Raw genomic sequence first — 25,107 nt, forward strand, 5'->3', positions numbered from 1 at the left:
ATGAGATTTATTTTTATTATTAGTGGCGGCGTGGATGTTTATTATGGTATAGATTTATTAGATGCTTTTAGGGTGAGTGTTGAGATTCTTGGTGATTAAAACTTGAATTTTTATATGGAGTTTATTATTTTGAGCCTGACCAAAAATACTATTTCAAACTATGGGACACTTTTCATCACTCTTCCCAGGTATACCTTTGTAGAGCCTATTCTTGAAATTCCATTGCATCCTGGTTGGTGTTTCTTATTTATTGCAGTCCCATGATGAGAATTTTGTGTTGGTCGATAAGGTCAGTTGTTATTTTTAGTTTACTAGTCTGCATGAGCGAGTTTATATTGTGTTGGAAATGTAGGTGATTTGCTTGAGTTTGATTTTGTATTTTGCAATGTTCTTCTTCAAGTGTGTGGTTTTAGAGCACTGCAATGCTTCCGATCACATGTTATCTTCTAAGTGGCAGCCCACTGTATCTGACTGCTGCCTTCTCTGAGCTCTGGTATTGTTTGGATCAGCCAGTGGTGTATTCCTTAAAAGACCTTTCACGGTTGACTGTCAAGGGGTCAGCTTTGGTGGGACTAGGTCCCAAGATACAACTCTAGATGTGATCTAGTAAGGTGATAGTGGAGTATGACTTGATATAGATGCAGTTAGGAAGTTTGTTTAGATTCAGTTCACCAGACAAATTTATCCTATTTGTTCTGAATATTATTCAGGTGCACCTCATGGAGATCTGATGACTTTTGTTACGTTGTTTTAGAGAAAAGGTAAAAAGCCTGATCCCAAACATTACACCCACTTATATCTTATAGGGATGTTTTTTAAGTGATGTGGTAAATCAGTGTTTTAAGTCATGTGTACGCTCATGTGCACACACACACACACACACACACCTCATTTAAGTTTTATATTTAATTAACTTTTAGAAAACTATTTTGATTAACTCATTTTATGAGTTACTTTTTGTATAATCACTTTTATAAAAGTGATTTTAATTTTATAAAAGTCATTTTTAATGTTATAATTTAGAGTTATTGAGGAGTTTCATGTTGTTTAGCAGTTATAATCGCTTTTTTTTTGTGTTTAAAACATTAAATATTATTAATACATACGGAAAATATATTTGGAATTGAACTCACAATTGCCTGCTCTTCATATCTGAATTTCTTAGTTGGATGACATGTAAGAGATCTTTTATGTTGTATTAGTTGTTTTGAGCTAAACCTTACATTCAGACTATGTAATATATACATATTACATTTATCAACTTATGTAATATGCAGGAAAAACCCACAAATACCCTGCCTGTTTCCATTATTAATTTTTCTTATTTGGAAAATTTTATTAAATTGAGCTTAAGTAAAAAAAAAAATAAATATTACAAAAATAAAATTTTTGTAATAGAGCAACACTGATAGACCTGATTTCAGTATAATTTTGTTTTAATCCTGAGCAGGTAATGATGAATTTGTATCATCCATTGAATTGCTATTTCATGGTACCATCAGTTGAACAACTGTCTACTTGGTGTGATAATAATTATGAATGAACTTTTTTCTGTTTCCATCAGCTACATTTATTATTTTTTTAAAAGTATTTTTGAAAACAAGTTTTCAGAAGCGATTGAAAAAGAAGTATCATAAAAAATTAAAAATACAATTAATGAGGTTAAGTATTATAAATGTTAAGTAGTCAATTTTTATTAATTTGTTAATGACCTTTGTTGCTGACAAGCTAATACATAATTCTGCAGATCTCTGTTTTGTGTCTAAGCAAAGATGCAGTCTTATTTTAATTGAATTTGAATTCTTATAGTTAATGGAGTACTTTGTTGAAATTCAGTTATCATCATCATTTTGTTGAATTTCATCATTTTCCTAAACATGCTTATGTTAGTTGGGAAGTTGAATAGGCTAATTGTGGTATTGCAATGTGTTATATAATTTTAGTGAAGCATTATAATATGAACCTAAAAATCAGTAGAGTGATAGCTTTTCATAACAAACATCCATGTGGTAGTTTCTATTTTGCTTCAGAGTTGAGTTGTAATCTGTTGTATAAATAAAATTAAAAATATGTTTTTTCTTTTGCTTTAGATGACAGAACTAGAGGATCTTAAAATTCATTTAAATGAAATCAAAAGTTTACTGGATGATTTTAATCTAAATGATTGGCGTCAGCATACAAAGAAGGTTAATATAGCTGCTGAAGTCATGAGACATGTTAGGAAACATATAAAACCAGATATGCTGACTCAGGTAAGATAACAACAATACATAAACATTAGCTTGCTTCATTTTTAATTAATAAAAATAAAACAGAATTTTAAACATAATGGTTAAAGAAGTAGTAACAGGTGGTAATGTTGAAATAAAAATGTAATGTTATTGAATGTAACATTAATTATGTATTAAAACCTCTGTGGCAGGGCGGTAGCTTTTCATCATGAAGGTTTTGGTTTTAAATCTTAGTCAGGATTGTATTTTTCACATTAAAAAATTCATTTTTTTATCATTTTTAAAAAGTTCAGTCTCATATTGCAGTTTATCAACCAATTTGAACAATGATGTGTCATTTTGTTCATAATAAAAAGCTTAACATTTTATCTAATAAAACTATATTTATAATTTTTTTTCTGGGCGAAAAACGCTTCAGCGTTATGATCGTCCAAACATGATGTAAGTGTTTTAAAAACTCTAAAAAAACAACAAAATTCACAATTAAAAATTTAAAAGAAACACCTACACTACAATACATGTTATATAAACACAAAACAATAGTATAAAAAAAATTAAAACAAAATGAAAACCCAAAGGAGAAATTTAAAAACAAACTAAAATATTAAAATAAAGACAAAACAAAACTTAAACTAAATGTTAAAACACAAAAACGTACAACTACCAAAAAAAAACTACAATATTTAAAAGTGTCTAAAATATTAGTTTCTCGAAAATATAAAAACACCCAGTCTAAAAAAATCTTTATTATTGCCCAGGATTTGATGAAAATTCCTGGGTAATTTAAACGTACAACACAAGGTCGCATATCATATGCATTCCACAAGAATGTGGCGCACAATCAAGTGGCAGTTGCATTGCGTGCATACCGTTGTGTTACTGCTGACATCAGATACCCGTGAGTAGCTCTCATATGTCCTATCTGCAATTGGCAGAGGACGACTTCCTCGCAATGAATTTTCCTGTATGAGGAGACCCATGGCAACACAGAACCTTTAACATGCCAGAGTTTGGTATCTACTGTAGCCGCCTAGTTATCTTGCCACTTTACATGAAGCGTGAGTTTCACACAGTTAACAAAGTCAGGTGCTGTAACACAGGAAGTGAGGGATGGTTGACTACATGCCTCTTTAGCAGCAAAATGAATGATGAATGAATTAAATTTATGAATTTATTAATGATTAAAGAATTTACATGGAAAATATGTCATTTTTTAAGGTAAAATTTTCAAACTTATATATTACTGGATACATGTACATCAAATTTCATTAAATTTCTGTTGAAAAAATACATATTAACAGATAAAGGGTAAATGAAATGATACAAGGCATTTGTCCACAAGAATGTTTTTATATTTAGCTTAATTTAAGCATCCATTCTTGACCAGGATCAGAAGAAGTGATTTTGAACTAAAAAAAAAAATGTTTTTAATTATTTAAATCATTATGATGATTTTAGTTGTTATATAATTTTTTACAGTTTGAGTGTAACTATAACTTTTTTTTAATAGGCATGGTTGAAATTCTATGAAATTGTTGCATCTAAAAGATTTGATTTTATACCAACACAGGCTAAAAAAAATAAACTTCTTAACAGTGTACATTTATGCGAAACAACAGGAGACTTTATTACTTCATTAAATCATTATCTTCAGTTAAATTATTCATCTCTTGAGGTATGCTATATTAAGATTTCTGCAGTTTTTTAACTTTTATTTTTTTTAACATCAGTAATGAGAGGTCACTTCATATTTTGTGATTTATTTATTATTATATTCATTTTTATTCTTATTACATTGATACAGATAAAGTTACTTATTTTATGAATAGTTAGCATTCAATCACAGTTTTACTTATAATATTAACTGATTTAGCAATTATTGTTTTGGGACTTTGGGCATTATCAGCAATTTTGAATATTTATTATTTTTTTGTAAGGTTCATTTATATATATATATATATATATATATATATATATATATATATATATATAAAACATAACGTTCAGCGATATGAATAAAACAAAACTAACTTATTATGTATATAAAATGAAACTGAAAACATATTGTAACGATATGATTACAAAAATCTATTAAAAGTATCATAAAATACAAATTTAACATTTTTCATGATTCTTTTCAGTAATTCAAAGATGGTATAGAATATATTGAACATAAAGATATATGATTAATATTGGAAATAGAATTTTAAAAAAATTACTAGTATGCACCCACACAAAATAATCAGTTTCTTTGTTGCTTCTTTCCGGTTCATTTGGTGAACACTGTCCATTTATTTTGATAACTATTTAGCAAGTAATATTTATTATTTTCCTTTTTTGCCAAAGTAATTAAACAATTTAAGATTTCTTTTCCTTGGGCCAGTTATTCTGGTCATATTCTGACCAGTTGTTAAGTGTTAGTTCATGATGAATGTATATTAAATGTTTTTCAATTTGTCTGAATAATGATTCAATCATTGTCCATCAGTAAATTCTTAATGAGTCAATCCATTTGAAGTGTCCCAAAATGCTGGTTGTTTAACCAATTCCAAAAAAAATTTTAACTTACCCACTTGTTTCCTACATGTCTCAGGATCTTAAAACTATTTTTTTATTTTTTATTTTTTAAGCAGTTTATCTGTGGTGGACATTTTTGTTATGGTGCACATACCTATTTTTGCGATTGTAAGGGTTTACGGAAAAAATCATATCTAAAAAGCTATTGGTCTTGGAAGGATGAAACAAAAAACAATTTATTCATATTTTCTCAAGGTAAAAGATTAATCCCAAGGTTTACTACTTATCTCTCTTCTTTCTGTGAGAAAATTACCAATAAAGTTGAACATGAAAAACTGTGAAATTTCACTTTTGGTTATCTTTTTCAAAAGGCAGGGTATCAAGGCAGGACATACACAGTTTGAATTTTTTTTAATATGTAGACATATTTTAATAGTTTTACCATAAATAATATTAATGGTGATATACTTACCTCTAAAGATTTTTTGAAAACTAATTTTTTAAAAAAATTCAAATTTTGGCTTCAAATAACTCTGATGGGGCTGGTGACAAAAATCTCAAATTTGCACAACCTGCAGTGTTCTTGTAGATGTTTATGGCAAATAAAAAAGTTTCTTGTGTATTGTATTAATAAGGAAGTTATAATCTATAAAACCTCTGAAAAACCTTTTAAAAGCGATACTACCATTTTGACTTGCTAAATAAGTGGATTTCTTGTCTTCTTGGCACTTTATATTTTTTATATCTAGTCCCTATGTTGTTGAAGTTGATGTTTTCAATATTTTTAAACTAGTTTTTTTTTAATTGCTAATGATATGTCTTAATTGGTAACTTAACATTTTTAGCATTTTTCAATTGGGAGATAAAAAAAATCCCATTTCGCTGGAAAAAATGCATTTCCAAAGCAGGAGATTACATTGAAAAATGATATATGCATGGCTGTTTGATTACACTAAATAAAACCTTTTAAAAAATAAAGTCTCGTTTGTATTTGATTCACCCTCATATAATGCCATTGAGTTTGCTGGGCATGGGTTAGTGGTTCATGGGGGGGTTGGTGTGGCGATCGAAACATCACTAGGCGGGTGTCTTCCCCTATGGGATTGGGATGGGGCTAGGTTAGGATCTATCTGTAAACAAATGAATCACCATGTTTTTTTTTTACAAATTTTTTTTTTCAATATTTATTACTATAATAATTTTAAAAAAAAGTCCATAGAAATTGTAATAGAAAGTAAAATTAGTATGTGAAACTGTTATGAAAATTCATATGCTGAAAAATTATTCTTTATTGATAATGTAATGTTGTGGTAATGCCAGTGTTTTTTTTTATAAAAATGACAAAACAAGGTTATTCTATTCCTTAAAGACATAAATTCAAAGTGACCTTTGACATCATGGAACTATCATAGCAAATCTGAATAGCTTTGATTATACTCTTTAGAGCAATTCTAGCATATTATTTTACATCAAATTATTTTATTACATTATATCTAAATATCAAAGAAAAATGAGCAGTTAAAGATAGTTGGATTGGTTGTTGATTAAATTTAAAATAAATATTGAATAAGAAACAATAGTTATGAAAACTTGAGCTATATATAAGTATACAGTAAAATGTAATTAAAATAAAGGCCTGTACATCATCAAATAATCAATAAATAATGTCTATGCACTCATACAACTCACAATCGGTGAACTTTTAAGTTTCACTTGAATTTGATGCCTTATTCATTAAATTTAAAATTTTTTTATTAGATCAATATTCTCTCCCTCCAATCTTGTTTAATATTTTTTACAAACTTGTTTTTTTCAATATCAATTTCAGGTTTTGTTTTAAAAATTTTCCAGTGATAAATTTTTTTTAAATTATGGTTTTCAAAATTATTGGAATCATTTTTATTAATATTTTCATGATTTAAAAAATAAATAACAATACAGTTGTAGGACTTTACCATCACACGGCTAAAGCTACTTTCCGGGAAAGTTGTGCAACTGTGGGTTGTTTGTGATGCACAGCTTATACACACAAAATTTAATTTAAAATAATTATCATAAATATAATATTTTTTCATTTATTTGGTTCAATGATTCTAACTAAAATTTGCATACATACTGTATTTAATTCACGCGGATGTGGCGATTAGTAGTGGCGAAGCTCAACATTAACTAATGTAATTTTACAAATTGTATAGAACAAATTTTGCTTGTGCAGTTGGCAAACAGGTGTAGCCGCAAGGCTTAATGCATCAGGTACCAAGTCAACCGGCTGATTGAGTTTGACCTAGCTGGATGACTTACTTTTTTGCACTTCAAATATTACATTTATATACATTTATTTAATTAACCGCTTACCTGTGATGTCACAACATAGCAGATGACTACAAAGCTGTATGTGAGTGCTACACTAGCACTCTTTGTGGTGAAAAAGGTACTATTGATACAGTATGCCCACTTAGCCACTAGTTTAGAGCATTTTTGGGGTGGGGGTGCGATTTTACAAGAGTTTATTTTTGCAAATAATGTTATTTTTTAATTGTTAACAAATTTGCCTAAGAAAAATATGACCCTAATTAGGTGAAATTTGGAGATACTGTGGGTGACCTTGTCCTACAGCCTCACCCCTTGACCTTTAAAGTTGAACATTTAATGCCATCAATACCCCATATATAGAAGTAATCTGACCAAAAAACTTTCAAATTACCCTACACTTACCGTAAGGTGAAAAACAAACATTTTTTACCAATTTATTCGTGCCATTGGGGGTCACTGATATCTCCGCAATCAATTAGGCATTAGTTTAATGTAATGATATTTTTATTTGTTTGTCTATGTCTGTGCCTCCTCATTATTAGATATTTATATTACTTATCAGACATTTATAAAACTTATGACAAAGAAAATATATGGGCTTTGGTTTGAATGTGGCTAGATTACATCAGAAAAAAATTGAAGCTGTTTTTTTACGACAAATTATGATTCAGATAAAGTCAGGTATATTGCCACTAAAAATATAAAACTGTTCTTTATTTATTTATTATTTTTTTAAAGTGAAACTGGTTTTTCCAGTGGGATTGGTTAGCGTCAACATTAAATCCGCACCATGAGCAGAATTCACTTCCTTATATGATAAACGATGATAGATTGATATGCAATGCTTTACATAAATGGAATTTTGGTGAAGATGCTACTGGAAACTTATTTAATAAAAAAAACGTGGAATTTTTAGTAAAAAGTGTCAAAGAGTCTTTTAATGAAGTTTTATTGGAAGTTTATGTAATATGTATTTTATTATATATGAATTTAAACATTCTAATTGAATGTGAGGTTTTCTTGTAGTAGTACTTAATTATTTCTAGTTTATTCAAAATATGTTTATGAAGTAAAAACATTATTGGACACTAACTACTTGTATAATGTAATATAAATGTCTGTATCCTTTTCTCAAGATCTGCTAAATTAGTCCTAATTAAAATAGAAAGTAGAAATGACATAATATTTTTTACAGATTGATAAGAGGATTTTTGTTATTAACTTCTCACATTTGTGTTTATTAGGTTACAACTGATGGAAGTATTGATTTCCAATCTTCTCCTGGTGAACAGGAATCACTTGTTTGTCCTTTGCTGTATGCTGAAGTTATAACTGCTATACATATTTTGAAGCCAGGTTGTATAAATTAGTTGTTAATGTAAGTAATTATAGGGTTGTTCAGAAAGTTCTCAGCCTGAGACAGAGATGGCACAAGTATGGCCAAATGACTATGATATTTGTCAAGTATGATTCTTTAGATGTCTTGCTGCAAAGTTTCAGATGTGTGGTGTCTATAGTTGCTTGTTAATAGCAATCAAGTAAAGTAAACAGGATTTAACATTTTCTGAAAGATTGATAAAATTGAAGTTCTAGTTATTATAAATTACTTAGTTTTAAAAGGTTTAACCCTAATGGACATCCAGAAGGAGTTATAGCCCACTTACCAGGCTTCCTCCCCTTCATTTTCAAAAATAAAAGAATGGTCTGCTGAATTTAAACGTGATCATCTACAACCATCCAAGATTATGAATGCTCAGGATGCCTGAAAAAAAAAACCACTTTGACTGACAAAATTGTCACAAAAATCCACAATGCCGTATTAAATGTTCACCAACTAGTGTGCGGGCTTGCTGACAGTGCAAATAATCCTGATAAACCTTGTCCACTGCACTTTACAGAATATTTTCAGGTATGTAAAAGCTTTCCACTTGATGGTTCTGGGTTTGTTAACAGTCGACCAAAAATGCATTTGACTGAAAAGGGTGTTAATAGATTTATGTAAATGCAGTTTTGCTGAGTTTCTTCAATATTTTATAACGGTAGGCAAAATGTATTGCCAGATACAAAACAGCAGTCCAAAAAGTGTACCAAAGAAAATTAAAATTGTTCGATGTGCAGGAAAAGTAATGGCTACGATTTTTTGGGATTCTTGTGTTGTGGTGCTCATAGAATACTTGGAAGAAGCAAGACTATCACTGGGGAGTATCACACTTCATTACTGGACTGACTGAAGGGTGCTATTCAGGTTAAACATCCACATCTGGCATAAAAGAGAATGTTCTTTCACTGTGATAATGCATTTACACACATCTCAGTTTGTTTTTGTAAAACTCCATGACCTAAGCTTCAGAGTGCTTCTACATGCACCTTATTTGCGAGATTTAGCTCGCAGTGATTACTTCCTATTCCCAAACCTGAAGAAATTACTTGCTAGATGAAGATTCCCTTCAAATGATGAGGTCAAAGCCGAGACAACCAGTTATTTTTCAGTGTTGAACATATTGCATTACACCAAGGATATCAAAAAGTTGGAAAGTCATCGGTCTAAGTTTATAGAATTACAAGATGACAAATATTACAAGTTAAAAAAAATAATAAAATTTCGAAAAATCTTTTTTTTTTGTTAGGCCAAGAACTTTGCAAACTACCCTTGTAATATAACATATTTTAAATAAATAATGTTTTACAATATTTCAGTATTTGAATAACATATAAGACATCATTTTTATACTTATTTGTTTTTTTGTTTTTTTTTTTTTTTTTTTTTTTACTTTTAAGGCCGCAAAGGACCACTTTAGTCAGAATAATTCAAGTCTTTTTTAACGATCTTTTGGCTTTTAAGATCTTAGCTTTTACTTTCTCCCAATATTTAGTCATTCTTAATGATCTTGCTTTACGATCCTCTTCTAAGTAAACCCTTTTTGTATAATTAAAAGTTCTTACTTTTAGTTGGTATTCGGATCTTTAATAACAAATTTTAATTTTTCAGATTTATTAAGTAAATCTTTGCAAGTCAAATTTAATTCTTGCATGTCTTCTTTAATTTCTTTGAGCCATAACGGCAGATTTTTTAAAGACCAAAATTGATGCATAATTCTCTTAGTAATCCTATCCTGCGGTAATCTTAACAGGTGTGCACAGAAAGAAATTCGCTTCTTTTTCATAGTATCAATTAAGGATTCCAAGTTTTCATACAGAAATTTATTAGGCAATAATCTGTACTGATTTTCGTGTTTATAATTTTTGTTTATGCAGATTCTAAGAATCCTGCGTTCAACTTTAAGCAAAGGTTCAGTCCTATTTTTCTGATTTCATCTAAATAAAGTCTCGGCTCGCGTTAAGTAATTACTGGTTTAACCACAGTTTTGTAATGTCTAATTTTAGTGTTAATCGAACGATTTTTTGTTGTAAGTATTTTTGGTTACTTGTAGTACTTTAAATAATTTATTAAGTCTTTCAGTCCAATTTTGTTTTTCGTTACAATTACAAGTAATGATCTCTCCAAGATATTTAAATTTTTCTACAAGTTCTACTTTGTTTCCATTAATATTCACAGAATTAATAACTAAAGGATCTATAGCCATCGTTTTAGTCTTTTTGTAAGAAATTTTAAGTCCAATTTTATTCGCAAGTTCTTCAATACTTGTTTGTATTCTGGCTTCTGCGATACTATTAGCTAATAAAACTAAGTCATCGGCAAATCCTAGGCAATTTAAATTTAAGTTATCTCTTTTGTATCCTATGTGACTATTTTTTGGATTAATTTTAAACCATTCACGCATCAGAAATTCTAATGCACAATTAAATAATAAAGGCAAAAGTCTGTCGCCTTGTCTCAGTCTGGATTTTGTGTAAAAAGGTTCGGAAAATTCGCCACGAAACTTCACTTTAGATTTTGTATTTGTCAATGTTAAACCGATCATATTTACCAATTTAGGATCCAATCCAAGATTTCTCAGAATTTTTAACATCAAAGGCCTATGTATGAATCGTACGCTTTTTTAAAATCAATAAAATTAATAAACATCTGTTTTTGCTTTCTATTATAAATATCTATAGGTAATTTCAAAGTAATAATTTGATCTTTTTTTATATTCTCTCTTTGATCTCTTTTTTTTACTTTATTATTATATTTCTTTATTTGTTCTAATTAAATTTAGGAGGTTCTCAGTTTGACTGTTGAGTATATTTTTAATTTTTTTGTCTTCAAGACTTCCTTCGCAAAATGGATTTAACCCCTTAATTTTTTTCTATTCTGTGAACGTTACCTTAATAATTCTGCTGTATTTTTGTAACAATTTAAGTTGAAAAATCTCTTAATGAATAGGTTATACTTTGAGAACGTAAGTTGTTGAAATAGCATTTTAGATTTATTTTTTAATTACTGCCAAGGAATTTTTCAAGATACTTTTGTTCAGACCAGATCATTTTTTTAAAATTATAATTTACTCAATATACATTAAAATAATTATGGATAGGAAATTTTCTGTTTATTTTCATTGTTTCACAGATAAAAAATCTCATGGTTGTATGTGATGCATGTGGTCTGTTTTAACCACATTTTGAAATTCTTTTAACCCACACCATGTGCATCAAATTCAGTGCACAGCTATTTTTTGTTCAATGTTCTTTTTTGATTCATATTATGTAAGAAAAGAAAGTTAACGTTTACCATTAGGCAACTTAACATTAAAATATTTAACTATTTTGTAAAATTAAAATTTAATTTACCAATTTAGGATGTAAAGCTACATATATATATATATATATATATATATATGATTCTTGATATATATATATATATATATATATATATATATATGATTCTTGATATATATATATATATATATATATATATATATGATTCTTGATATATATATATATATATATATGATTCTTGATATATATATATATATATATATATGTAGCTTTACGTAAAAATGTAAAAAAATGATCAGTAAAATGAAAAAATACCCTTCTGATAGTAAAATTACAAAATAATATTAGATGTAAAATTAATATATGTGTCATGTCTTCTATGTCTGCCCCAGGTATGAAGCTGAACGTACCAAAGTACCTAGAGAGCTTGCTAGGATCGATTCTGATGTTGATCTGCAAGTTAATTGGAAAATCGAAAGGGAATGATATATAGTTGCTGGCTTCCATAGATTCTTAGCTCTGTGAAGGATGGCTGAGGGGTTGTGATGCTTTGTAGATGTACAGATAGAATAGCAACCCAGGTGGCTAGGGGCCGACCTGGGTGCTTACTTTGCCAAGATTTTGACATTGAGCCCCGGTTATCTGAGCTATTCACTGTTAGGATGAGAATGGATGTATGAAGAATTCTGTGATGAAGCTGCAGTGTGGGAGGGTTAAGCATTGACCTCTTTCCTGAAAGTGGACCAGAGCAGATAGAGATAGGGTATGTTTTCATTATAGGCTTTTATGAATCTGTTTCTTGATTTTTAAGTAAATCAAGAGGACACTGAGTAAATTGAATTGCAAGACAAAATTGTCATTGTTGCAATCAACACTTGTTTTCCTGGTATGAGGATATTATTTTTGGTGTTTGAAAGATTCAAGTAATGAGCTGAGTGCTCATTACTTGAATCTTGAATTCATTACTTGAATTTTTTTAGTCTAATTGAAGTTAGATATAGGAAGAGTTTTCATGTAACCTTCGGCATAAGAGGGAGGCATGGGGATCATGCTTCTACGAATCAGTTAATTTGGTAGTTGAGAGTTATAAGTAATGGTAGGTGATCGTGGAAGAGGCCGTACGAAGGCGATAGTAAAATATGTAAATACTGATGGAAATGTCTACTGAGGCATTTGTATCAATGGCATTCTGTCAGAAGCCAAACTGATGACTGTGTTGTTTTATCAAGTTTAGAGGATGTAAAAGATGACTTCTGGTAAAGCCCATCAGGGTTAGGAACAGAGAGGGTAGTGTGGTGACCGGAATCGTCACTAGGTCTTCCCCTATGGGGGTCAGGATGTAAAGTTAATATGATCAATAAATTAATAAAAAAGGGGAAAAATATTGACAATAATGAAATGATGATGAATAAAAATTATCAAACAATGAGAGAATTCAGTTTAATTATAACATTAATATGACAGAAATTAGTATGTTCCCTCAGTAGGCCTACTTTAGTAGCTAAATAAGAGTCATTACAGTAAGTAATCTAATTTTTATGAAAACAACATGAATAAATCAGAATAAAACAGGGCCTTACAGGAAATATTACTGTAGAAGAGACTTTTAGAGTTTTACTGATACACATACTCATAGACATATAATTACATCACATCCTTTGCATTTGCGTGCCACGTGTTTGGTGTTTTTAATTATATGTTGCTGACCAAGCGTATTTGATAATTGTAATAAATAGTACAACATCCTCTATTGTCAGTTTCAAACAGCTCTTGAACAGAAATAGGATATTGTAGAATTAATAGCAAGTCAACCAGCGACAAGTCTTTTACAACAGATTCTCAAAACCCAATAATTCCCATTTTTTTCCAGTTACTTTCAGGTAAAGAAAAGACACATTAACAATGCTTGTATTGCAGAACAGCTCAACAGCAACGTTCTGGTACCACTTAATACTTTTCTTTACGGATGACGCATAAGTTTTTATTTGATCGGAGACATAAATAAATGTTTTTGCTGCGTTGTAGTTAATAATGACATTTGTATTCATTACAGGACCATTTCTAGTTTAGACAGCAGCAAGTTCTGAAATGTGTGTGTATGGTAGTTAAGAACAAGACTTCTCCCTTGCCACACCATTGCCAACAACTACATTACTATTACTTTGCAAAACATGCATTTCACCTCTTTAAGTGACCAAATGTAATTTGTGGGCCAAATCCACACTTGTATAGAAATTATCAGTGTGTAATGTTCAGTTAATTTCAACTAGTGGATCCATTAGTTCCATTACAGTATTCTGAGTCATATCCTTACCTGTCACTTCTCTGCTGCTGTAAACTTTTACATTCCATGTGTACCCATCAGGGGATCACAGTATGTATAATTTTATGCCATACTTGACCCTTTTTCCGGGAATATGTTGGTGAAACTACAGTGTTCTTGGAAAGGAACCATGGTTTCATCTGTACACAGGTCTGCTCCTGGAATGAAAGCTTTTAGAGAATTATTTTTTAAGGTATCAACTAATTATCTAATTTTGTACAATTGTCATTTTTATCTCTTATTTCATTATCACAAAAATTTATCTAACTTGGCAATAATTCAAATTTGTTTCTTAACAGTAGCTTACAAATACTGTTATTGTCAAAGGGTTTTTAAACTGGTAATCCTGAATTTTATTTTTTTTGTCTAGCCCCATTCAATAATAAAACCAGTAAATGCCTTCAGTTCACCAACATTTGATATTTATATCTTTACTCATTGTTAGCCTAGTAGATAGCCCTATGATTCAGAAAGAATTCCTTTTAAAATCCTTTGTTCCCCTTTTCTGTTTGTTTCCTGTTCTATACTTTTAAAAGGTCATCACTAACCAACTGAAGGAAAAAGTAATAATTTAAATATTATATTTTAAATTTTCAATATACTGAGTGGTTACTCTACATGCATCATTAAAAAGTAGATTTGTTTAGATTGTCCTCAACATCTGACCATATTACATTAAAAATACATAAGGGTCTTCTGTTTGTATTGTCACTACACTGCTTCGATGTCGCATGGCACCTTAGAACCTTGCGGTAGCCCTGAAAAAGGCTGTTCGGGTTTCTTGGAATGATGGTTCTGAAAAGGGTTGTTTGTATGTTTGGCAAGGTTGCCCCTGAGAAGGGCTTTTGAGTCCAGTCACTGGTCTCTGGAGATGTTGGCTTCTGTAGACGGTTCGTCCTTTCACTTAAAAAGGGCGTTTAAAACCCGGCAAGATGGGGCAGGAAGGTAGTGTCTGCACTCAGCAGCTCCTTCAGTGGGCCAGTCAGGTTCTTCCATCTTCTTCTTGGTCTACTCCTGGTGGTGGTCTATGAGAGAATGCTCTCACAGTAATGGGATCCTGATTATAAAGCTGGCAAGTGCATGGTGGCAGCCATGCTTCTTTTGTGGGAGTTGGAGTTAGCTAGCTTGGTGGCAGGGGTGCTTGTGCAGGGTGTAGGTATACTATAACTCCTGACGTTGAATGGCTAACATCATGCTCATCAATATGAAGCACAGAATGTGGCAACAGTATTTATATGAATATTATCTGATAATGTTGCATAAGTATTACTCTCAGCATTAGACAATTCAGAGCTACTACTTGATCCAATAAAATCATTTTGAGTAAAGTTATTGAAGAAACAGAATCAATTTTATAACATTAGATATTGAAAAAATAGTTTTATTATTACCATTATCATTAGGTAGACCTCACATTGGCTACATTTTACCAGATTATTATCATGTACAATTTTTAATTAGATGTTGAGATTAAGGAAATATTATTATGATTTGATATTTCAAAATTTATGCAAGTTTTCTATAATTCTTCATATTGGATGCCGAGGGTACAGTCACATTATGAGTAATATTATTATTGGATTTATTTGCTGGGCTTACCAGTTCTTTGTCAAGAACAATTATCTTAGATATCCCTTTAGCTGTACTACTGGAGAATTTTCTTTTTTGGTCAATTACATTACAAACATTAGAATCATTGCTAGAAGAATATTCTTAATTTTTGTAAACATCACTATCATAGAAATGTTTAAAAGTTTTAGAACTACTTGACAAATTATAAAGATAATTCAGTACTTCTCTATCATGTAATTTCTTTTACAGCTCACAAAACTTTTATTATAAACTTGATACAGTAGTCCTAATGAAAATAGACAGAAATTCACAAGAAAATATAAAATTTTAAGATGCTCGCTCAGAAATATGAAATGGAAAGGTTATAATTGTATAGGTTATTTTGATCAGATGATTTCAAAAAGACAGTGGTGCCAACCTAAAATCAAAGAAATACTTTCTACTGGCTGCAAAAACTAAATTCCCATTTAAAATGCATTGTACTATGCTGCTGTGAGATACATTAAGCAAAATAACAAACAGTTGTGTGTGTTGAATTATGAGGCGCATGGTTTGCAGAGAAACATTCATCTGCATTGTATACAATGCTAGTGGCAGTTAAAGTAATGAAGAGTGAAGTGGGTTCATTGTAGCAGTCTGAGTGGAGGAGGAAAAACAGATGAATATACTACATTCACCTGTTGGTGCTTTCTGAATTTTATTTTTTTTTCTAAAAGGGTTTAACTGAGTTTCTACTTAGTTTAAAAATACATACTAATAAAAATTTGTAAATAAAAAAATAAATTTGAGTTATTTTTTTATAATTATCAACATTTATAATTTTTCAAAAAATGTCTTAAAAATAACCTGTGTAAACTTTTTGTATGAAGTTTATTAGTGTAAAATTACTTTTCAGTAATCGTTTCTTCGGTTTTAAGTTAGTTGCTAAACTGTATCTCCTTACAACCTGATGTTTTATAGGTCCTGGACTGTTCTGGAAGTAGTATCCTACTTCTTGAGAAATTGAAAGGTGTAAAGCAACAATAAAATGTCAATGACTTTAGCCAAGTGTAACTAGGTTGCATAGAGTATTGATGCTACAATAATGTCAGAAGCAATCTCACTCCATATACCTTTAATTTCTAGATGTTTTTTAAATATCTTTCCACATTTTCTTTGGAGGTACTGTTTAATCCTTCGTCAATGTTGTGCATGATGATTCTTGTCTGAACCAATTATGAATTTTTTTTTTGTCTGAACCAGTTACGAAATTACCAACAAAAATATATTAATGTAATTAATTTATATATCTATATTATTAATTTATTATTTATAAATAAATACTAATATATATTTATTTAAAAAAAAAATATTATTGAAACACTTTATTTTAAAATTATTATTGCACAGTTATTATTGCTTTGATGTAATAAATCTTGATTTAACATATCATATACAGTTTTCACTATTTTAAAATACTCATTTTAAACATACAAACAAACTCATATGTTTATTTAGTAATATAAATCAAGTCAACAATTAGCACACTAATGAATTGGTGGATTAAAAAAAATAAAAACACCACATAAACTCAGACTTCCACTTGTTTATACTTCTGATTTCAACTTGTTTATATTTTTTTTGTCAAGTTTAGTGTATTTGTCAATTCCATATTGTTGAAAATGTTGAGTTTATGCCTTTTACATAGTACATACAAAATCAATACGTTTTGATTAATATCTTCTATTTCCAATTCCTTTATATGATTTGCAAAGTTTGTCTCTATTGTTATATGCTTTGTATCTGTGAGTGAATGCAGATGCAGTCTGTTTAATGTAGTATTTAGGTTCTGGGAAAAAATATATATTAACCTCACGTTTATCCATCTAGATACTTTCATAGGGGTAGTCCATTTTCATCACCAGTTCCTTTTCCTTGATCCTTTTTTACACATTACCCATTTCATTCTGTATACTGGGGATGCTGGAATCTTGACGTTGATTCAGTGCACCTTTATTTTCTGATTGTGAATGCTGCTTGTGGACTGGCATGGTGAATTTTGATACACAATAGGTTTAATGAGTAAAGAGTCAAGAATCCTAACATAAAATAAAAAGCTAATATGCTTAATGTTGTTTAGTTTGTATACTTCTAAGTTGTTATGAATCTGTTTGTCCCATTGATTGTTATATTTTGTTTTTTTTATGTTTTGAATCGAAAACAAAAGCCTTCTTTCCTGAAGTTAGTAAATATTTGACAACTTTTTAAATGGTATACCTAACCGCTCTGAAGAAGAATGTCATTTATGAACATTACCAATGAAGATACTGGACAGTAGTTCCTAAAAGATCTGGAAGCTAATTTCTACACATTAAACCAAGTAATTCAAATTAAAAAATGTCTAAAGTTTTAACTATGACAGAAACTGACGTTTCATAATGCTAATGAAAAATGAAATCATACTAATTTTTTGTATTTTTATTTTTTTCAGAAGGAAGTTTTTTAATAAAAATATTTACATTTTTAGAGTGTGAGACTATATGTTTATTATATTTATTATCTAAACTATTTCATAAAGTTAGTGTATTTAAACCAGCTACAAGTAAAGAAGGATATTCTGAAGTTTATGTTGTATGTCTTCGCTTTAGACATCCAAAAAATTTTCATAAAGTACTTGATGACTTACATTCTAAATATGGTAATAATTTTATTATAGCAGTTTATATTAAGTAGATTAGAGAGAAAGAGAGAGAGAGAGAAATGATGATGATTATGATAGTTATTTGGCCATAAAATGAATGTAGTTATAAAAAAAAATATTAAAGGTAAATACTATTGATTGCATGGTGTCAAATTGAATTAATATGTAAGCACTGGTGGTTTCATATGATTAAAAAATGAATTTAACTAATCTTACTACTCATCAGAGTCCATCCTGTGTCATTTAAAACACAGGTTATTCATAAAACACGGTTCCCACTAGCAGTAAAATTCAGGAAATATCAGGATATATAAAATTAAGTCATGAAAACTCAGAAATTTTGAAAATATCAGAAAAGGGCATTTTTGTTACCAAATTAATTTTAATAATGTTAGGTATTAATAAAGTATTTTTTATTTTTTGAGTAATGCCAAAATATATTTAATATACTTTCCTGGCATCCTGGGAAAGTGGCAACCCTATTGCCCAGCACATTGCAACTACGTGCTACCAGCAGCCTTAGCATGTCCTTTTCTTAGTTATATTCTCTAAAAGAAGTAATATTCCAAATTGCAGTTAAGTTTTTCACTAGTGAAACTTTTACAAAAAGTTAGCACTGAAAAATTTAAAAGTTAACTGTTTTCTTGTAATTTCTCTCAAACAACCGTGAATTTTTCTTTGTATTTTAGCTAATTAATTGCCTTTAAATGGCATCTAAAAAGACTCGGTTTAATGACCAGTGGTTGGATATAAACTTACACCCAGAATTCAGTTGGTTGAGAAGGGTTAGAGATGTGCATCATGCTTTTTGTGATGTGTGTATAAAACACATTTTGGACTGGGCAATATGGGCCAAAAGGCAGTAACTTTCCGCAGTAAAGGAAAGCAGCATAATGAAATAATAAGATAAGGGATTCTCAGCCTTCACTGAGAATATTTTTACTTCTCAGTAGTACTACATCTCAGCAGACTAAAACTTTGATTACGATTATGAGAACGGTAGTTGTGTTATATCTGTGTGTTGTTCGTCAGAATCTTCTGGTTAGAGTAATAGCATTTCACAGCAAATGATACATATGAATCCTCAACTTCATTTACGCGAAATTATAACATAGTTTCTTCTTTTTGTTATAAAGACAATGTTTCTAAGGTGGAGACTATGTGGGTGCTTAGTGATATACAAAATAAGTTATCCTTAAGTTCATGTTAAGATATTGGTGCAATTTTTTAAATTATGTTTCCTGGTAGTTGTATAGCATGAGGATTCCAGGTTGGAGCTACTAAATGGTCTTATGTCATCAATCATGGCCTTGCACCTTTGCTTTGATGAAGTACTAAATAAAATTGTACAGAGAGGTCAAATGGACTTATTTGTGTGATATTTTGATATGGAAACAAAAGTATGAAGAAGGTATTATAACGTATATTTTTGGGAAAGTCCATTACTTCCATTGCATCTTCTCAGTTGTTTCGTAGAATGTATCTTTTCTCTAGAAAATAAAATATTACATATCTATGGATGACCAGATGTGAATTTAAGCTTTTAAAAATGTTCAGTGATCAGCTGATAGAGGAATGAATGTCCTGAAGGAAAGCTTTTGGTAAATATTGGTGTTGTGGTTTACAAGTTGTAAATGGAACAATGAAAATGGGGATTGGATCTGTCAAATGGAATATTCATACCATTTTAAGAGATCTTTACTTCTTGTTTAATGATAGCCCCTTCAATCACAGGAAATAATTAATATATTTCCTTTAAAATACAGCACGACTAGATGGTTATATAATTTTAAATGCTTAGAACGAGCCTTGCTAATATTGGTTGACATAAAGAAATTTATTGACAAATCTAAAAAAAACTTCAATCTAAACCATACACCATTGTTGAGCACTGTAAAGACAAATTCCTAAAATGTAAATTTGCATTTTACAAATTGATTTTGTCTGATTGTGAACCCTTTTTGAGGCAGTTTCAGAACTCGGATCCTCTTGCTCCTTATTTGTTTTCACATCTTGATGATCTACTAAAAATGCTTTTTAGCCATATAATTAAATAAATTAAATTAAATATAGCTGCTGCAAACACTTCTTCGAAACTTACTTCAATTGATACCGATTTAGAACATTTACGTGAATTAAAGAAAACTGATCTTAGATTTCAAACTACTTAATATCTGAAATAAATAAAAAGATCAGCACGTGATGAATTGAGGTTTTGTAGAGTGCCAAACTATAGTAGTTAAACAAATCCCAAAAGCTTGTTGAACAAAGTTCTTTAAAATATAATGTTGTGAGTGGTCTATCATCATTAGATCCAGTTGTGATCCTGGACTTTAGCCTGAACCTGATTATGATAAAATGAAATGTTTATTGGAAGCATTATATGAAGCTAATATATTTACTGAAAATATACCAGAAAAAGCTAAGAAACAATATCATTTGCTATGCATGATTGCTAAAGTAGCTCTGAGTAGCGTGTTCAAAATATTTTCTTCAGATACTGAAGATGTTCATCAGTAAAGAATTGAAATATAAGAGGAAGTTTGATCATTTTTTTCATTTATTTTAGTAAAAAATTCAAAATATGTGGACCTATGGGAAATAGTAAATCTTTACCTAATTTTTTCACATGGTAATACAACAGTCCAAGATTGCTTTTCCATTAACATCTTGTCTTGAGGAAAATTTGCAAGAAGAGACAATAATTAATTAACAAAATGTTTTTGATGCAATTGTTGAGCTAGGTGTAAGGAGAACATTTTCATTACCCAAAAAATTCTCACTGCACTGAGAAGCTCTAGAAGACTGAACATTTTGTAAAAAAAAGAAAAACTTCTCTCAAAGAGAGCAGAATGTAACCCTGAAAGGGAAAATGTTGAGAGCTACAACCTTGGCAGAAGAATAACAGTTAGCCATTATAATTAAACTTTTAGAAGAGGGCAAACCATTAGGAACCTAAATATGTTGAAGAAAGGTTGTCCTGCATTTTATATGTACATTCACTGAATGGCTTGTGGCTCCTTAAAACCTCGTGGTAGCCCTAAAAAGGTTGTTTGATGGCTCTGGAAAGGACAGTTTGTGTGTTATGTGATGTAGCATTATGTAAGGCTGTTGGGTCTGATCATCCCAACCATGTATAGGGAAGCCATACCACCCCCAACGTTCCCAGCCGTGAGAAGCTGTTCGTCTGAGAAGGAGGTCGTCTTTAGACCCTCCAACTGATTACAACTCACAGTCATCAGCCAGGCTTCGGTCGGGATGCCACCGATGTAAAACGCGTCGCCCCGCGCCTAGTCTAGATTTGACAGCACCGTTCGTAATGTGATATAATGTGTGTGTGTGATATACCGATTGGGAAGACCCATCCAATTGCACCTAAATCAGACACTATAGGAAATATTCCATGCGTGTAGCGTCCTGTGAGCGATTCGTCCCAGCTGACCTGCCAAGACTACGGCCGCGGTCTTCAATCTCCTGCTTTCTTGTTGACATCAATAGGTTATTTACTTTGGAAATGTAGCGTTCCTTACGTTCATTAGCCAAGATATCTATTGGTTTGACTCCGGCTATAAAACAGGCTGCCTCCCGCGAGACTTCTATAACAGCCAGCAAGAGGAGTCGCTAAAAATGCAAAATGTCCGAGCAATACCTAAAATCCATGCGGTGAGCCCAGACAAGCGCAGCATACAGTATAATAGCTTCGCTGACACCTTCGTAAAGGATACGCATGGTACGGTAATTTAACCCCCAATCGGGATGAATCGCTCTACGGATTCCTTAAAAAGCATCATCGGTCTTTTTTCCTACATACTGCAGATGTTCCTTGAACTGAAAAATCTCAATGTCAACCCCCAAGTATTTTTGAGCCGTAACGTACCAAATGGGGAAACAAGCCATTCGAACCGGATTCGTCGAGAAGCAGCCATTCGGCCCTTAAGCAACATCATTGTGGTTTTCTCTGGGCTGAAAATTATCTTATTTTGGAGACTTCACATTCTGAATGTCTCACAAGTACGAGCAGCGTCGTCAGCATAAGCGACGACACGACAACCACATGGCAACCTTAAACGCAACATGGAATCGAATTCTATGATCCAAAAAAGGGGACTCAAAACACTGGCCTGAGGGCATCCTTTAATTAAGATCTTACGAATCTCCGAGCTATCATCACGCAGGGAAACGGTCCGATGGCTGAAATAACTTGAGAGCACTTCTAATTTATTTTGTGTACACTTACGCTTCGGCATCATCTGAAACAGGGCAGAGGGCCACCATAAGTTGTTAAATGCCCAGATAAATCCCTAATATATTTACATGGATTAGAGAAAGCTATATCCATCCAATTTGCACAGTCAGCTAGCTTGGTGGGGATTGACTGTGTGCAGACGCGTAGGTATACTGTACTCCTGCTGACATCTGAAAAGCTAGCGTTATGCTTGCCGATATGAAGTTCGGCATGTATGTGGCAACCGTACATAATTTTTATGTAATGAGTTCTTACATTATGTTTTTTTCTGATAGTAATTAGAACACTATTGACAAAATAAATTTCAAGTAAATGTTTGTTTTCTGTAAAAAATAAGATGTTTGTTCTAGACTTAATGATTTTTTCTGATGATTTGGTTGGAATTATTAGTTTTTTTAGTTCTCCTTTAAGTTGCGTCTATACATTAGAGAGCAACTATGTCTGTAATAGTTGTTGTTGCAAAAAAAGGGCTCAAAAATTTGATTATGAATGATACAACGCTAGACTAGCATTGCAGACTTCTTTCTTTTTCCCGTTTAGCCTCCGGTAATTACCGTTCAGATAATACTTCAGAGGATGATATGTATGAGTGTAAATGAAGTGTAGTCTTGTACATTCTCAGTTCGCTCATTCCTGAGATGTATGGTTAATTGAAACCCAACCACCAAAGAACACCGGTTTCCACAATCTAGTATTCAAATCCGTGTAAAAATAACTGGCTTTACTAGGACTTGAACGCTGGAACTCTCGACTTCCAAATCAGCTGATTTGGGAAGACGCGTTCACCAATAGACCAACACGGTGGGTTAGCATTGCAGATTGTCATTATATTGGTTGTCCTCAATAATCATAAAAAGGTTCACATAATTTCTGTAAACAAATTTTCAGTTTGGCGTGCACCTCCTATCTTGCTGTAATCAGCAGTTTCACTTTTCATTTCAAGTGATGCAATAAGATTTGTAATAATATTTTATAGTTAATCCGTGAACAAAAGTGAATTCAACAAATCTTCATTGTGAGAAATCATACACGAATGTTTTGAAAATGCAATGGTTTTTCATGATAAATTTGAGGAATCACCGAACTCTGTATCCTATTGTTTTAGTTATTATATCCATAAAGATGAAACCATACTTCACCTGAATAAAAAAAAAACCTATGTCCAAAACATGTACATCACCTTGAATGAAATATCAGCTATCGTAACTACTGTATTAAAGTTGTCTGTTATTGTTCGTTCTCTGAGTTATATCAAGTTCTCTAAATTCTTGCACCATTCAAAATTAATATGGACGTACCAGGATTGCAACAAATGATCAAGGTTACAGCATTCATTTTGGGTTACATGATTTTATGACTGTTTATTTAAATTATAACTAATGTTTATAAAACTGAAGATGCTAACAGAAGACTTCTTAATTGATAAGGTTTTATTTATTTTACAGTCAATTGCATACATGCAGTCATACGCGGTGTGTGAGAAAAGTAATGAGACTGACTTTTTACTTACCAAAGTTTTTATTTTTTTCAAACAATAATATTAACCCCTTCAAAGTAGTTCCCTTGGGCAGCTATACACTGGCGGAGTAGTTGTTCCCACTCCTGGTAGTAGCTCTGGAAGTCTTCAACTGGTAGGGCCTTTAACTGGTCGGTCACAGTCTTTTGAATGTTCTCCAGACTTCCAAAATGACGTCCTTTAAAGACATGTTTCAATTTCGGGAAAAGTTAAAAGTCACAAGGACTCAAATCAGGTGAATAAGGGGAGGGGGGTTGAGGAACCGTAAGAATGCGTTTTGAGGTCAAAAATTCTCTGATGGAAATGGCCGTGTGACACGGAGCATTGTCATGATGAAGCATCCACTTTTCTGCAATGTCTGGTCTCACGCAAATGAGCCTTTCAAGGACACTTTTGTAAAACACTTGGTTGAGTTTGTCCTGGAGGAACAAATTCTTTATACACGATATCCCTACTATCAAAAAAGCAAATCAGCATGGTTTTGAGCTTTGATTTGCTCATTCGACATTTTTTCGGTCGAGGAGTGGAGTGTGCCACTATTCGCTTTGCCACTTTGTTTCAGGATCGTACTCAAATATCCAGGATTCATCACCTGTGATCACACGATTGAAGAATTCTTGGTCATTGTAATCCTCTCAAGATCAACGCACACGTTTCTTCGATTGTCTTTCTGTTACGTTGTGAGTTTTTTCGGAACCAATTTCGCATGTCCAAATCGTTTGTCAAAATTTAATGTACGGTGAAAGTGTTTAAATTTAACTATTCACTCGTCATCTTTATTGTTACATGACGGTCTGATCTCAGAAGAACCCTCACACGCTCAACGTGTTCGTCAGATTTTGAAGTTGAAAGTCTCCATGAGCGAGGTTGATCTTCAACGTGTTCTCGGCGTTCCAAAAATGATTTGTACCAGCAGAAAACTTGTGCTCTTGATATGCAATGTTCCCCATAGGCCTGGTTCAACTTTTCAAAGGTTACACTCACGGATTCCCCAAGTTTAACACAAAACTTGATTGCACAACTTTGCTCTAAATTCCGATGCTACATTTT

The 25,107-nt window shown here is 31.5% G+C and overlaps 1 protein-coding gene across 1 annotated transcript in view; it reads left to right on the forward strand.

Annotated features, from left to right (window-relative positions):
* Nucleotides 1-25,107, forward strand: part of LOC142327981 (cap-specific mRNA (nucleoside-2'-O-)-methyltransferase 2-like) — a 34,995-nt gene continuing 9,888 nt past the window's right edge. The window contains exons 1-6 of the mRNA XM_075371407.1: nucleotides 1-72; nucleotides 2,091-2,252; nucleotides 3,742-3,906; nucleotides 7,818-7,976; nucleotides 8,306-8,417; nucleotides 18,086-18,292. Of these exons, the coding sequence (XP_075227522.1) occupies nucleotides 1-72; nucleotides 2,091-2,252; nucleotides 3,742-3,906; nucleotides 7,818-7,976; nucleotides 8,306-8,417; nucleotides 18,086-18,292 (877 nt within the window). The remainder of the gene's footprint in view (nucleotides 73-2,090; nucleotides 2,253-3,741; nucleotides 3,907-7,817; nucleotides 7,977-8,305; nucleotides 8,418-18,085; nucleotides 18,293-25,107) is intronic.

This window comes from Lycorma delicatula, chromosome 7 (assembly GCF_047948215.1).
Source record: "Lycorma delicatula isolate Av1 chromosome 7, ASM4794821v1, whole genome shotgun sequence".
NCBI classification, from domain to species: Eukaryota; Metazoa; Arthropoda; class Insecta; order Hemiptera; family Fulgoridae; genus Lycorma; species Lycorma delicatula.